Raw genomic sequence first — 14,840 nt, 5'->3', positions numbered from 1 at the left:
CATAAGGTTCTAAGAAAGAAATATTTTTCTTTATTTACTATCATAAGCCTTTTATCTCTAATTTATGTTAGTAATTTGTTCAATTCTATGTATTCCCTTTTCTTTATCTTAGATTTGTTTAGATCTGAGAAAAGAACATTAAAATCCCCTATTGTTTTGATGCCAATGTCTTCTTGGAATTCAATGAAATTTTCCCCCATTATTAATTTAGATCTCATGCCATTTAGAACATTTGATATTGATATTTGTTTGCTATCTCAGATTCATTTAACCATATAGTAATTTCCATGTTTATCTCTTTCTGTATTGTAAATTTTTACTTTTCTTTATCTAATAACATGATTATCATGTTATGGTAATATAAATATAAAATATATAAAATAATATCACATTATTTCAGCTTCCCATGTTTAGTCTATATATGTCTTTGATTTTTACATGTAATAGATTTTTGAAGATTTTTTTCTTACCCATTTTGTCAATATTTCATTTCATTGCCTTAAATATAATTCTTCCCTTCTTTTCCTCTTTCTTTTTCCTTCTCTCAGCAAAGTGATTAAGTCAAAATCTATTCTGTCCTCCTCTCCAATTTCTTGTGTTCATTAATTTTTCTTTTTCTTTTTTTGATCTTCTCTGAATCATTTCTTTACCTTCTTCCCTTCTTTAATTAGCTTCTTTTTGTTATTTTTAATTTTTGACTCATGAATCTTTTATACATGGTCTGTATACAAATTTATTCTTCATTTAGGAGTTTTGGGTTACTCATGGAATTTATGCTTCTGAAATATTATTTGAGTTTCTTCTTTTTATTCAGTCTTTTTCTTATTGCCCTCGTAAATCTTGACCCCTCACTATATATATTTTTTGTTTTAACTCTCTTTTAGAAGATTCTTGAGGGAACAAATGAAGATAGAAGTATTGTTCCATGTTAGAAATTTCTCTGTCTCAGATGATGTTGTCTAGTTCTACCCTCTGACCTCCCCATCATAATTTTTCCCCATTTTCCATGCATCCATTCCCTCTTTGGTTCCATGTCTTCCTACCTTTTACTCTTTTAGAGTACCAGTGGTGCTCAGAAGATCTGATTTTCTTCTTCTGAGGCAGGATTTTGTCCATGAGGACACAACACTCACAAGAAGCAATCTCTCTATACATCCAAATCCTGTTGATTATTTCCATTGTTAAGCTTTATGTTCTATTACTGACATATTGCTTCTACTTTGTGAATGCCCTTGTAGGGAATCCACTCCCCACATCAAGTTGAAACTTTCCCCTTTCCTTTGGCTTCTTTCAATTACTCACTTTTCCTCTTATCCTGTAGCTTCCCTGCCTTTGTTTGCTGAGACTATGAGGGTTCTTTCTATCTTTGTCCATCAATAGATTTGATTAGGTCATATTCCATAGGCCCTTCCATCATAGACCTTCCATCTCTTTTTTTTGCCCTCTCACATTCTGCAATTTAGTGCCACAAAATATATTGAATCACCTGTAAGGAGGAGTTCTAGGTTTCATGTAATGGTTTTGGAGATCTGCTCCTCCCTGACACTTCTATTTAATTCAATGTTCATCTTTATTCCCTCGTGTATTTTTAAGAAGATATGTGTTAATGGTCTTGTTATTTTTTTCATTTACTTTTAAATTTTTTTCTTTTAAAAGTCTTTAGAGATAGGATAACGTTTTTTTTTTCCCCCATGGGAAATTCTTTTTCTTCATCTTTTGACTTTTTGCAAGTTCTATAATTTGCTAACACCTTGTTTTTGTTTTTTGTAATATCAATAATTTTTTATTGATGAATAGCCTCATGGTTGCAGGGTATGTCATTTTGGATTGCCATTTGAACTACTTTGCTTTTCAAGTTTTGCCCTTCTATCTTTTTCTGTGGCTACTGGTGGATACAGAAAGTCTTATGTTATTTAAATTCCATTTCCTTTATATTTAAATATCTTTCTACTGGTTGCTTGCAGAATTTTGCATTTGTCATGTCATGTCATGTCATTGTCAATTTAATCTTCATGTGTCTTGGATTTTGCAGCCTAGATTTGCTTGTTTGTTTGTTTTAGGAGCCTATCTGTAAATTATTTCAATTGGAACTTTCTTTTCTATATTCACATGTTCTCTGTAGTTTTTTTATATTATTTTCTACATTTTAATATTCAAGTTGTTCTCATTTGTCATCTTCTTTTGGGAAATCTATGAGATTAAGTTAATCCAATGTATCCTGTCTTTAAGATTAATGAATGGCATTTGTCACTTAAGAGACCTTGGGTTAATTTTTTGACATCGATCCCTCTAATGAGGGAAATAGCATATACATGAATAAATATATACAGCATAAATAGTCTAAATTAATGGTAACCTTTGAGAGAAAGGCCTCCTTTAGGAGAGAGTTCTTGAGGTGAATCTTAAAGGAAGTTGGAGAAGAGGAAGAACCTTCCAATTTCAGGAGACAACTAATACAAAGACATAAAAATGAGAAATAAAGTGTCCTTTGAAAGCAACAGCAAATTCACCAGTGTGGCTGTACTTGTAGAGCCAAGATTCTTAAATTGGGTCTTGTAACTGAATGTGGAGGGTTGCAAAATTATGATTTATTATCAGTAAATGTTCGATTTTTAGACCTGTTTTATATACTTATATACCTGGGGTTGCATAAAAATCCCTTGGGCAAAAAAGGGTCACAAAAGGCAAAGTTTTAAGAAGCCCTGCTTTAGAGGATATGGAAAGGAGTAATATGTTTTCTCAAAATGGAAAAATAGGAAATGGCCATGTTGCCAAGAGCTTTAAATACCAAACAGAGGAGTTTATGTTTGATCCAGAAGGTAATGGGGAGTCATTGGAACTTATAGAGCAGGAAAGTGACTTGCTCAGAATCAGCTTTTAAGAAAATCATCTTGGCAGCTATGTTTAGAAAGGATTAGAGTGATTTTTGTCAGAAGAGACTGAATCCAATGAAAAGGCTACTACCGTCGGGGTCTAGGTGAAAGGCAATAATGGTCTGAGCTAGGTTGGTGGTGCTGGGAGCAGAGAGAATAGAATGTATGAGGGAAGTACTTCAGAGAAAGCAATTACAAGACTGGCAACTGATTGGCCATGTGGATGAGAGGGGTGAATGAGAGACAGAAATCAAGTGGGGCACCTAGGTTGTAAACCAGATTTTCTTTTAAGCCTGCCAGTCCAGAGCCCTCTGAGGTTTTTATTATTGTTTAAGAAAGTAACCACAAAAACATAAAAAACCTCATGCATCAGCAAAACCCAGAGCTCACAAAGAAAATCCTTCCGCCCACAGCCTTTATGGTGCTACCACAAGGCAGCATCCAAGTCCTACAGGCATAATGCCTGTCCTGTACATCACCAACAAAACACCCTTATTTTCTGGTTAATATATAAGTAAAAGCTTGGGTGAATTGATTCAACATTAATCTGGTTAATCTCTTAACATAATTTGGAGATAGGGGTTGCTGATTTAGCTTGAGTTTGTTTACATTAAGAATATTCTGGGAATCTCTTCATTACTTTAATGCTTGTTAAAGCTACTATGAAGCACAAAATTTCTATTTTGGAATAAAGGAAGCATGACTATGAACCTTCTGGAATAAAAGATATTCATGAGTATAAATCAGTGATAACATGTACGCAATTAGGTGTGGGGTTTGTTTGTTTGTTTTGGATACAATCCTGTGATTTCTTTGGTGTAAGGAATATCCAGTGAGGGAACTCTTTTTATCAAAGTTAATCTACAACTGTTCTAAATTTAGACTTTTAAAAAAATTATTAAATATTTGTCTATTATATGTAAAAAGATTTTAACAATAATTAAAAAATAATTGAGTTCTAATTCTTTCCCTTCCTCCCATCACTCTCCTCTTCTTGAGAAGGCAAGCAATTTGATATCAATTATATATGTGAAGTCATGCAAAACATAATAAATTTAGAGTCTTAATGAGTTTTCTGGGGGCACTGAGAGATTAAATGATTTATCCAGTATTATACAATTAGTATGAGTCAGAGATATGACCTGAACTCAGGCCTTCCTGACTTCAACACTGACTATTTATTCTGCCACACTGCCTCTCATTTTGTAGGTATTGAAAAGATTTATGTTTATTAGGTTTTTTTTAAGTACTTTGCACATCACCATTTCCAGTATTTGAGCAATGAAGAATAAAATAAAATTTTAAATTAAAAAAATTATGCATAGCTTCTGTGTGCAGTGCTAGGCACTTGGCAGAGATTTATAGAGGTAAAAATAACATTTTAGAACTTGCATTCTAGCAGTAGAGCTAAGACATTCACAAATATGTGTAATGCAAAATTTGAATTTGATCAATGCAAAGTAAAGGAACAAACCAAGTGCTCTGATTTGAAGATCAAGAAGCCATTCAGGTTTTGGGGGTGGGGTATGAGAGAATCAAAAAAATTAATGAAGATTTCAAAGTTACCAACTTCATTCTGCTGAGAAATGAAAGATAGCCTAAAGTTTTTCTTTGCATTTAACAATTATAAAAAAACAATTAGTAGAAAATATAATGGATGAATGAGGCTAGAAAATAAAAACTTCCCAAATGTAGAAGTACTAAAAATGAACTAAAGTTGTTACTTTGGGCTAACTCTTTTTGCTTCAGAATTCATTCCATCTCATAGCAACTCATCAAAGCAGGGGATTTTGAGAGGATAAAACGTGAAATGAACCCTATATATAACATTTTCTATTATACAAGGAATAGCATCATATTTTCACTAGATTTTGTAATCCCCTGTTTATTTGGTATAATTATTCATCTTCCCTTGATACGCTTTAGAGGATATGGACAAAACTCTACTGTTGGAATTCATTTTAAAATGTGAGTTTACTCAAAAATTAAATTCTTCAAATGAGGTTTACTTCTCCTTAAAAGAATTTTTGAAGGAAACCCTAGTTTTTGTTGCACTATGAAAAGAAAATATGAACTTTCTTTTGTTAAAGAATTTAAATAGAAAAATGATTCCTGACAGAACCTGGATTCATAACAAATGTATCTGTAGACTACTTTAAAAATAAAACTTATAGACCCAAAGGAACATCATCTTTCAGAGCTGTCCATTTGAGATGATCATATTTTAGCGATGGTACTCCAAAGACTTTTTTTTTAAAAAAAGAAAGTTGCCTTCAGAGTGGGTCACATAAGAAAATTCATTTATTGTGTATATAATGTGTGTAGACATATATATATATATGCATATGTATGTGTATATGCATCTCATTTTTGATTCAGCATAATATCATCCAACTCAATCATTAACCATACTCATCAGTCTTGGTTCCAAGATTTCTTAAATTGTGGGTCACAACCCAGCATGGGGTCTTGTATTTTTTGGGTTATTGATTTTAAAAAATAAATTAGCCAAGACAATAAGCTACAGGAGATATAGCGCCAAGAAGACTAGAAAACCTCGTTGCTTTTGATCCATATTAGCTGTGTGACACTAACTTAAGTTAATATAGTTCTTCAAGTTTTTCCCCCTGAGGCAATTGAGGTTAAGTGACTTTGCCCAGGCTCATACAGCTAGGAAGTGTTAAGTATTTGAGGCCAAATTTGAACTCAGGTCCTCCTGACTTTAGGGCTGGAGCTCTATCCACTTATACCAACTAGCTGCCCTTGTCAATATATTTCTCAATGTCCAATTTAGCTCTCTAAGACCAAGTTGCAGATCAGCTGTGAATCTGCTTTGGCAAAGGAAAAGTGCAATTACAGGTATAGGCAATATGAAGGCTAGGCAATTAACATAAGAACCGTTAGAAGCTTATTGCCATAATCTAGACATGTAGTGATGAGGGAATATCCTAGAGAAGTACTAATATGGAGAGAAAAACAGAATTACTTAAGAAAGATATTGAAATATAAACAACTAGGTGGTACAGCGGATAGACTATTAGACATGGTATCAGGAAGACCAGAATTCATGTCCAGCCTCAGATAATCTGTGACTACACTAGCTTTTTGACCCTGGGCAAGTTCCTTAATTGCTTTCTGTCTGTTTTCTCATCTGTAAAATGGGGCTAAATAATAATATTCAAAGCCTATACCCCCAGAATTATTGCAAGGATAAAATGACATAATACATTTAAAATGCTATGCAAATCAGAAGGTTTCTATGTAAATGCTAGCTTTGATGATGATGATAATGATGATGAAGTGGAATTTGAAGTCCTGGAATTACTGGGAGGTGGAATAGACAGAGATGGGGAGGAAGGGAGGAAAGAAAGAAAGGAAGAAAAGAGACAGAGAAAGAGGGAGGGAGGGAGAGGAGTAATAATGTTATTGCCAAAAGACTGTGTAGAAAAAAGAAGATAGAGTCACAGATTCCTTTTTGCTTTGAGAACATCTAAATTAAGGAGTCAAAAAGAGACTGAAGAATCAGTAAAGGAAACAGTATCTGAAGAAGTAGGTCAAGAAGCAGGAAAGCATGGTTGTCTCTAAAAATGCAAGAGAGAAAAACTTATCTTGTAAAAGAGAATGAATGGTCAATTGCTTTCAGTCCTATCTACATAGGAACTTAAAGGATTAGATAAGGGAAAAGAACCATTGAATATGGTGATATGGAGGTCATTGCTGCATTTTGAGAGATTCTGGGATACTATACCAGAATTTATATTCTGGGGATTGAATAGAGTGTGGGTTCTGGGAAAGGAAATACATATTAGGTATAGAAGTGATTCAAAATGGTGACTTGATGGAAGAGAGAAGAAAAGACCTTTTCAAAAAAAATTCTTGGCTTCCTTTAAAGTTTAACTCAAATATCATCTCCTATATGAGGTCATAATGGTCTCCTCCATCTGTTAATGCCTTTCCTCTTATATGTGTTTTCCTCTATGGGATATAAGTGCTTTGTTAACAGGAAGTTTCTTTTTTTCTCTTTATATTCCCATGTAATAATAATTTAATAAATACTTGATAATTGCTAACTAATAGCATTGAATTAAATAGAAATCCTCTTTTTCTGGAATTCCTCAATAAAGTTCCATATAATTTAAACTTTAAAAATCAAGCAATAATAATAATTGCTGAGCATTGTTGAGCTTAAACTTTTTTGCTAGGCACAGTCTCTCAAGGATCTTACAGTCTAACTGGGGAAATAAAACATATATAGGAAAAGATAACAGAGAACATGAGGAAGCTTTAGGAACCAAATACTCAATTAGTATTATTAAGTACCTGCTGGATACCAGGAACTGTAATCAATGTGGAGGACAAAAAGAAAGTAAAAAAAAAAACAAAAACAAAAACAAAAACCCCACAAAACTTGGTCTTGCTCTCAAGAAACTTACATTCTAATGGAAGAAAAAAACATGAATAAATCTATATATAGGGGATTCATATAGATTAGAGGAAGTCTAACCTTAAGTGGGGGCTTAGGTGTCAAGGGGATGATCACTGAAGGATTGTACCAATAAGAATTCAAAGTTGGAAGAGATCACTGGGATAAGTAAAGGGTTATGTAGAAAGTAGGATTCAAGTAGCTTTTTGAACAATAGACAGGATTTATAGAGAAAAGATCTTTGAGCATATCACAATCAAAGATTTGTAATCAGGAAGATCTGCTTTTTAATGAGAACCAGTTTATTTGAAGAACTGCTTTCCTTTCCCTAAGAGAGTGGGAGATAAAGGTGGGAAAGCTCACCTGGAGCCAGTTATTGCAATGCCTTGAGTGTCTGCCTCAGGTGTTTCAACTTTATCCTGTTGGATCTGGCCGCCATTAAAAAGATGTCTGAACAGGAAAATAACATAAGGAAAGCCCTCTTTGAAGGTTAATAATACATGGAATAATTTGGAGGAAGAAGAAATTGGAAGCAGGGAGACCTAACAATACCCTTACAAAGCAGGTATGAAAAGGAAGAGGTAGCTGAAAGTGAAAACATGAAGAAATAATTGACAGGACTTAATCACTTTTTTTGTTCATAGGATTGTGATTGACTTGAATGTGTTGAATTTAGTTGAGATTGAGCTATCAAAGGGGAAACTTCTGTTATGCCACAGTTTTCTTTAACTGTCCTGACTCAGTTTCCCTGTCTCAGTTACCTTAACTGTTCTGTCTCTGACCCAGTAAAACTCAGGATTATTCGCTCTTGGGTTATAAATTAGCAAGATAAAAGAGTAGCTCTCCTGACTCTTTTATGGATTTACAATATTCCTTTAGAATATTCCAAGACCAACCCGTGATATCTTTACTTCTTTGTCTCTGGAATTTTTAGGTTTTATGGCTTCCCCTCCCTGATAAAAAAACTTTCCCTCCCTTTCTCTTCTTTGTCTCCAAAAAGGTATTTAAGAAGTTGTTGTTCCTCCATTCATTGCTGGAGAATGGCGTCTGGCAGCTGTCGCTGGATTCTTTGGGTCCTCCAGCCCTGGGACCAATATGGATTCCTTGGTCCCAGTATACTTATCTCTGTCTGACTGGATAATCTGAGACGAGAGTCCTGTCCAGTCAATCTTATTCTCCCATTAATAAAATATTAAAAACTCTCTAATCTCTCTCCTGCCTCAGTTTCTCCGGCATTACAATTTGGAGGTTCCACCGAGATAATAGAAACTGAGAACTGGATTAGAGATTAGAGATCTCTCGGTCTTCACCTAGGCCTGAGGGGGGCTCAGGACCTGGGTCTTAGGAAAAGGAAGCAGTTCTTCAGCCTCAATCCGGCCTACAGTGGACAACGAAATCGATTCGGCATTTGATTCGGCATTCGGGAGAGTAAGTCTGTCTGGGTACCTTTTGGGGTACCATCTGGTTTTGGTTCTGGTTCTGGTCTGTTCTGTTGCTAGCAACCTGTGGTCTCGGAATAAATGCCGACGGGTTTACAAATTCTGAGACGGGTATTTTCTGGGACGCTGGAGAATATCCTCTGGGTAGGGTATGTTTGCTTAATGTTGTAACTGTGTAGTCTGTCATATATGTTCTATGTTCTGTGTGGTTTGTCTGTTATGTTGTTGGTTGGAAAACAACGTTGCAACTGTGCATAGTAAATTGGAGCTCCATGTTTGTTTGTGTGTGTCTGTGTTAAAAGTTAAAATAAGCTTGTAAGAGATAAGGATTCAGCCTCTGTGTTGCAGGCTTAGAAAATATCAAGAAGTTTGAAAAATCTTTCACTCTCTCTGTCTCTGGCTGACTGCAGCAGCCTGTGAGAAAAAGGGAGAAAAGGGAAAGGAAGAAAAAAAAATAGATTGAAAGGGATTTGAAAATTCAGAAAGTTAAAAAAATATACCAATTTCCCCAGATAGATAAGTTTTCTTGGTTGAGGAATATGGTCATAAATGTGATCCATACTTTGGTCTGAGTAAGTTTTTTTGCTATGTTAAAAAAACCTTCTTGAATTCTTTTATGTGGAATTGGGTCTTTTGTATAAAGTTTAAATTGATTGTATTGGGTCATTCTGAGGTTATTTAAAGGGCCTCTGAACATAAGTTTTTTCTTTGTCCTTTTGAAAATGTTTCTGTTATGGACAATATGCAATTTGGGATGTTTTTCTATGTATTGGGTATGACTTATAAGGATATGATAAATAATTAAGATTTAACCGAAATTTGATGACATCTGTTATTGGAGTTTTTGGGCTTAGAGTTAATTAGTTAATGCTATTTGGGAGTTTTAAAGCTCCACCCTGTGACAGTTACTGGGACAATTGATTGACAAGCTGTTAAAACTCAACTGCTTATGTTATGTTATAGTTATGTTCTTGTATTTTTCCTTCTGTAACTGATCTCTCTCTGATCAGAGCAATGGTCAATGGAACTGTTAATGCAATTCAATTATGTCATGCCTTGCTATTTTCAGTCTGGTTATATGTAATCATTGTATCCTAAATGCTTGGGCAACTGAGTATTTCGCCTGGTCATCTGTCTGTTACTGGATATTTGTGTTTTGTTCCTTTAAGGTTTCTACATGATAAGTGGACAATTAACAGGGGTTTGTAAGACTGCAGCCGTTTGCTTGGCCTGTAAAGCAAACTCATTTCTTCACATAGGAAACTGCTCGTCAATTTATTTTGGCCTCCTCATGTTTTGCAACAGTCTGGTGAACTGAGTCTTTCTATCTGAGACTGATCTAATCTTTGTGTTAGATTTGTGTTTTTGTTCTAGATTTTGGTCAAATTACAGATATTGGTTTGCTTCTGGAACTTGGATCAGCTTTGATCAGCTTTGATTGCCAGCATAACACACCCACTCTGCAAGGGAATGAGAGACTCCTATCACTTCACAGCCTGGAGCAGCAGTTTTAAAATGAGACCATGGACTTGACCCTGCATCGAGTGTACTTTGGATTGATATGAGGGACTTTGGGAATGGTGGTTGACTGACTGTTAAACCTTGCCTGGATCATCTATTACTGTGTGTTTTAAGATATGGGATGGATTTGTTAAAACTATGTAATTATTGCTGTTATGTTTGAGGGCTTTTTAGGCCTTTTTAGGAAATGCTACTGTATTAGTCTGTTATGTATAGGGATTTTGATTTGCTCTTGGGATTTATATGGGGAATGGTCATTTGATAATTCCTTTCCGTGAGAAAAAAAAAGGGAGGTAGAGATAGAACATTGGGGAAACTGGTATATTTTTTTCAAAATACCTGAAAGAATGGGAACCCCTAGCTTCCTATTCACTTTGCCTTAAGCACTTCTGCCCCACCCCCTGTCTCATTAGTTCAGATTGAATTTGGATGCTTTAGTTTTAGAATCCCTTATTTTGGTAAAATTTCCCTGGCAGACTCAGTTTTTGAGATTATTTTTTTAGAAAAGTTTTAGAAATCAGACACCTGTCGTGACACTGGCAGTCTCTGATCTGTTTTTCCATTCCTGTAACCCCAGTTCATTAAGTATTTCAGCATTTCAAAGGACCTTGAAGTTTGGCTTGAGGCACCTAAAAAGTTTGGAGTTTGCCTGCCTTGATGGTCTAACTGTGCATAATCTGCTCAGAAATCTGTATTCTAATAGCAGTCCTGTTTCTCTGGGTGGGGACGGGTGGAGCTACTACAAGCCTCATCCTTCCCCCATGGAGAGGGCTGCCTCTCTGAATGGGCCTTGGACCCTGCTGCTTTGTAAGCAGAGACTGAGTTAAGTGCACAAATGACCACAGACCTAACTGTCCATCTCAAATTGGATTCTCTGGCTGAGATGGTGCTCCAGAACTGTAGAGGACCTGACATGCTTGCAACAAGGGAGCCTTTGTACAGCTGTTAACTCTGGGGTTATCAGGGAGAGACTTGCTTTTGCCAATGAGTCCTTACATTTTTCTAGTTTTATTTTTGGCTCATTTGCTTTACATAAGGTGGATCAAAGACCTCCTGGGTATCTAGAGGAAGGTGCTAAGATTCAAAGGTTTGAATATTTAGGAGAGAAAGAGTGTGGAATGTTATGCCACAGTTTTCTTTAACTGTCCTGACTCAGTTTCCCTGTCTCAGTTACCTTAACTGTTCTGTCTCTGACCCAGTAAAACTCAGGATTATTCGCTCTTGGGTTATAAATTAGCAAGATAAAAGAGTAGCTCTCCTGACTCTTTTATGGATTTACAATATTCCTTTAGAATATTCCAAGACCAACCCGTGATATCTTTACTTCTTTGTCTCTGGAATTTTTTAGGTTTTATGGCTTCCCCTCCCTGATAAAAAAACTTTCCCTCCCTTTCTCTTCTTTGTCTCCAAAAAGGTATTTAAGAAGTTGTTGTTCCTCCATTCATTGCTGGAGAATGGCGTCTGGCAGCTGTATGCTGGACGCTGGATTCTTTGGGTCCTCCAGCCCTGGGACCAATATGGATTCCTTGGTCCCAGTATACTTATCTCTGTCTGACTGGATAATCTGAGACGAGAGTCCTGTCCAGTCAATCTTACTCTCCCATTAATAAAATATTAAAAACTCTCTAATCTCTCTCCTGCCTCAGTTTCTCCGGCATTACACTTCCAGCAGCTGACTGGAGAGATGGGATTGCTCTGAAAGATGTGAATGCCGGAGATATTGATTTGAGAGTCATCTGAAAAATTAAATTTGAAATTATGAGAATGGATGAGATCTCGAAGGGACAGAACAGGGGAATAAGAGAGCAAAATCTATCATGCTTTGTGTTTTCAAAAGAATCAGTACATTAATTTAGCAATAGATAATTATTTTTCATTCTCCAAATGGCTATCTTAAGTTATATAAAATTCCACAGATTTTCTATATTTCATAGTTATACCAGATCATTACAACACTGCAAATCATTAGAGGAGTAATAAACATTTATTATGAGTGCATAGATTCAATCTTTGAGTTCTCAGTAGCTCAAGGTCAAAGTAGGTAGGAACTAAGTCTTTTTAGTGTGAGACATAGCCTGCTTGGATTTCTCTTTCATCCCAGTTTGAATGGGATGAAGAGTCCCTTATATAATGGAGCTTTCATTTTGCTTTTGATGGTAATATTTCTTCTGGAATATAGGGTTGTTTTAAATTAAAAAACCCCAACAATTTGTTTCTTTTAAAGTTATATCTGTGGAGCTGCTACAGAATAGATCTGAGATTAGGGCTGGTTGTGTTGGCGCTACCTCAAGACCTCAACAAGTGTTAGGTGGGGTCTAAGAGTAATTGGAGAAAGTAGGATGAAGGTGGTATGGAAGTAGAGCAATAGAATAACTTCTCAACGCATAATTAAATGGTGGCAAACTATTCCCATTGGCATTTCTTTAAAATAGTTAAAACTTCCCAATAAGCATTTTATCTGATATTATAAAACTATGAAGAGCCCTTAGTGGTGTTTTTTTTGTTTGTTTTGTTTTGTTTTTTTTAAGAATTGTTCACTTATCATTTATAAGCAAAGTATTTAGTAAAATAAGATAGGCTTTTTAAAAGGATTAATAGTACTTTTCATTCAAGAGTATCATATTATTAAAGCATGGCAATGGGTCATTTTCTTGGAATCATTCGGATTAAATGAATTTTTTAGGTAACTGAAGTTTAACCTGTTCATAATAGAAACTTTATTTTTGCTTAGTTTTGATAGAAATAGTATTAAAATGTTTTATACCCTTCCTTATTTAGTAAAAAGAATGTACTGAATACAATTTAAACCTAAGATCATTGTTATTTAATAACAGTGGCTGAACTGAATCTATTTTCTTGTAACTCCCAGCATTACTCAGTTGTTTTTTAACGTCTTTGCTGTTTAATAAGCAAGTGTGTCTTTAGAAATATTTTGGTTTTGACTCTAACCCATTTTTGATTAGGCTCCCTACTCTGATACTATTTTGGGTAACTGTTGGTAGTGCGTACCTGTTTTCGTGACTGAGATAACCAATTACAAATTAGTTAAGCTATTTAGCTGTAAATTTAAGCTTTAGTATTGTTGTCTTGGTCAATAAACTATACAGAACAAGTAAGGCTTAATATATATGCTAAAAATAGTTTTTTATTCTCCAAAGTATGAAAATTAGGTTTTAAAAAATGAATACCCATTCCCTTATTTCTCTTATCTAATAAATTAGGTATTCACCAGATTAACTTTAAACTTGCCACTCAGGAAAAAAAGGGCAAGAAGAATTTTGAGTCTCAGACCAAAACACTGTTTGGAGATGGTAGAACTTGCTCAACAAAATCTTATGTTATCTTAGAATTTTAATATGTAAAATATTTGAGGTTTGAGACCCTTTGTGACCTACTGCTTGAAAAAACTCTCTTGTTACAGTAGATGGTGATTTATTTCCAGTTTTGTTTGGGGGAAGTGCCTAGAGTCTAATGGCTGATTGGTGCCCAAATTTTCAAAAAACTAAAGATGATGAAAATTCATTGTACATTAATCCGTTAGTGCAGAAGAGATAGCTAATGAGGCATACATAAAAAATTACATTGTGGCATGCTTATAATTTAACTGTGCAGCGTGAGTTGTTAGTTCAAATTATTTCACAGTCTACATTACCTATTTGATAGTCTTTATAGTAATTCTGCATTTTAATTAATTTTCTCCATTTTAAAAAATATTAATCTACTTAAGAGTTCCACTCACTTACTTCAGATCAGTAAGGCAGAGCTAGTAGTCACTTGCAAAGAAGTCCCATATTTCTTGTGTTTAATAGATTCAGTGAGTATATTAAAATGAACATTTAGTCCAAGGCTATGTTTCTTGGTCCCAGATTTTTCTAATAATAAAGAATTGGAGCTTCACTGTTCCATATTTAAATGTAGTGGTTTAAGTATCAATCATTGTCAAAATGATTTCTTCTTTTTCTTCTTTTACAGTCTTGTTGAAGAAAGCAAACTGATCCCAGTTCTTTTTGAAGTAATTCTGGTAAGACAAGAAATGAATATTTGAAAGTCAAAAGAGTGAAATGATTAAAAAATGATGTATGGTACATGAAAAATAGCATTTTACTAAGAATCCAGAGATCTTGTTTGTAGCCCTCACTCTTTCATTAACTGTCTCTTTCATCAAGTCATTTAACTTGGCTAACCCTTCTCCCCACCAAGTGTCCTCAATTTTAAAGTGGAAAAAGTTGGGCTAAAAACAGCCTTCTGAGCTTAGGATCCATGAATTCTCCAAGATATTCATGGCAAACTTTCTGGGTTTCTGTATACCTGAATGGAGAAAAATATATCTTTATTTTCATTAACTTCTAACTAAAATTTAGCATTTCTTTTAATTACAAGTGAAGTTCTTCCTCTGAGAAGATATGCATAACACACAAAAAGGCAAGAATTTCCAGACTGGAAGATCTTTAAGGTCTGGTGTTAGTCATTGTGTAGTGGAATTCAAAGAGCTCTAGACTCTGGGATAGTACCCAGACTAGGAGGCCTGGTTTTGCAACCTATTAGATATATAATCTCAGGCAACTAATCTCTCTGAGTCTGAGT

The 14,840-nt window shown here is 34.9% G+C and overlaps 1 protein-coding gene across 3 annotated transcripts in view; it reads left to right on the top strand.

Moving 5' to 3' along the window:
- Positions 1-14,840, top strand: part of ULK4 (unc-51 like kinase 4) — a 627,233-nt gene that overhangs the window by 312,706 nt on the left and 299,687 nt on the right. For all 3 annotated transcript variants that reach the window (XM_051961226.1, XM_051961225.1, XM_051961224.1), the window contains exon 31: positions 14,229-14,277. In XM_051961226.1, the coding sequence (XP_051817186.1) occupies positions 14,229-14,277 (49 nt within the window). The remainder of the gene's footprint in view (positions 1-14,228; positions 14,278-14,840) is intronic.

The sequence above is a fragment of the Antechinus flavipes genome, chromosome 5, assembly GCF_016432865.1.
Source record: "Antechinus flavipes isolate AdamAnt ecotype Samford, QLD, Australia chromosome 5, AdamAnt_v2, whole genome shotgun sequence".
Lineage (NCBI taxonomy): Eukaryota > Metazoa > Chordata > Mammalia > Dasyuromorphia > Dasyuridae > Antechinus > Antechinus flavipes.
The sequence above is the reverse complement of the archived record's forward strand: the minus strand, read 5'-3'. Positions and strand labels throughout refer to the sequence as shown.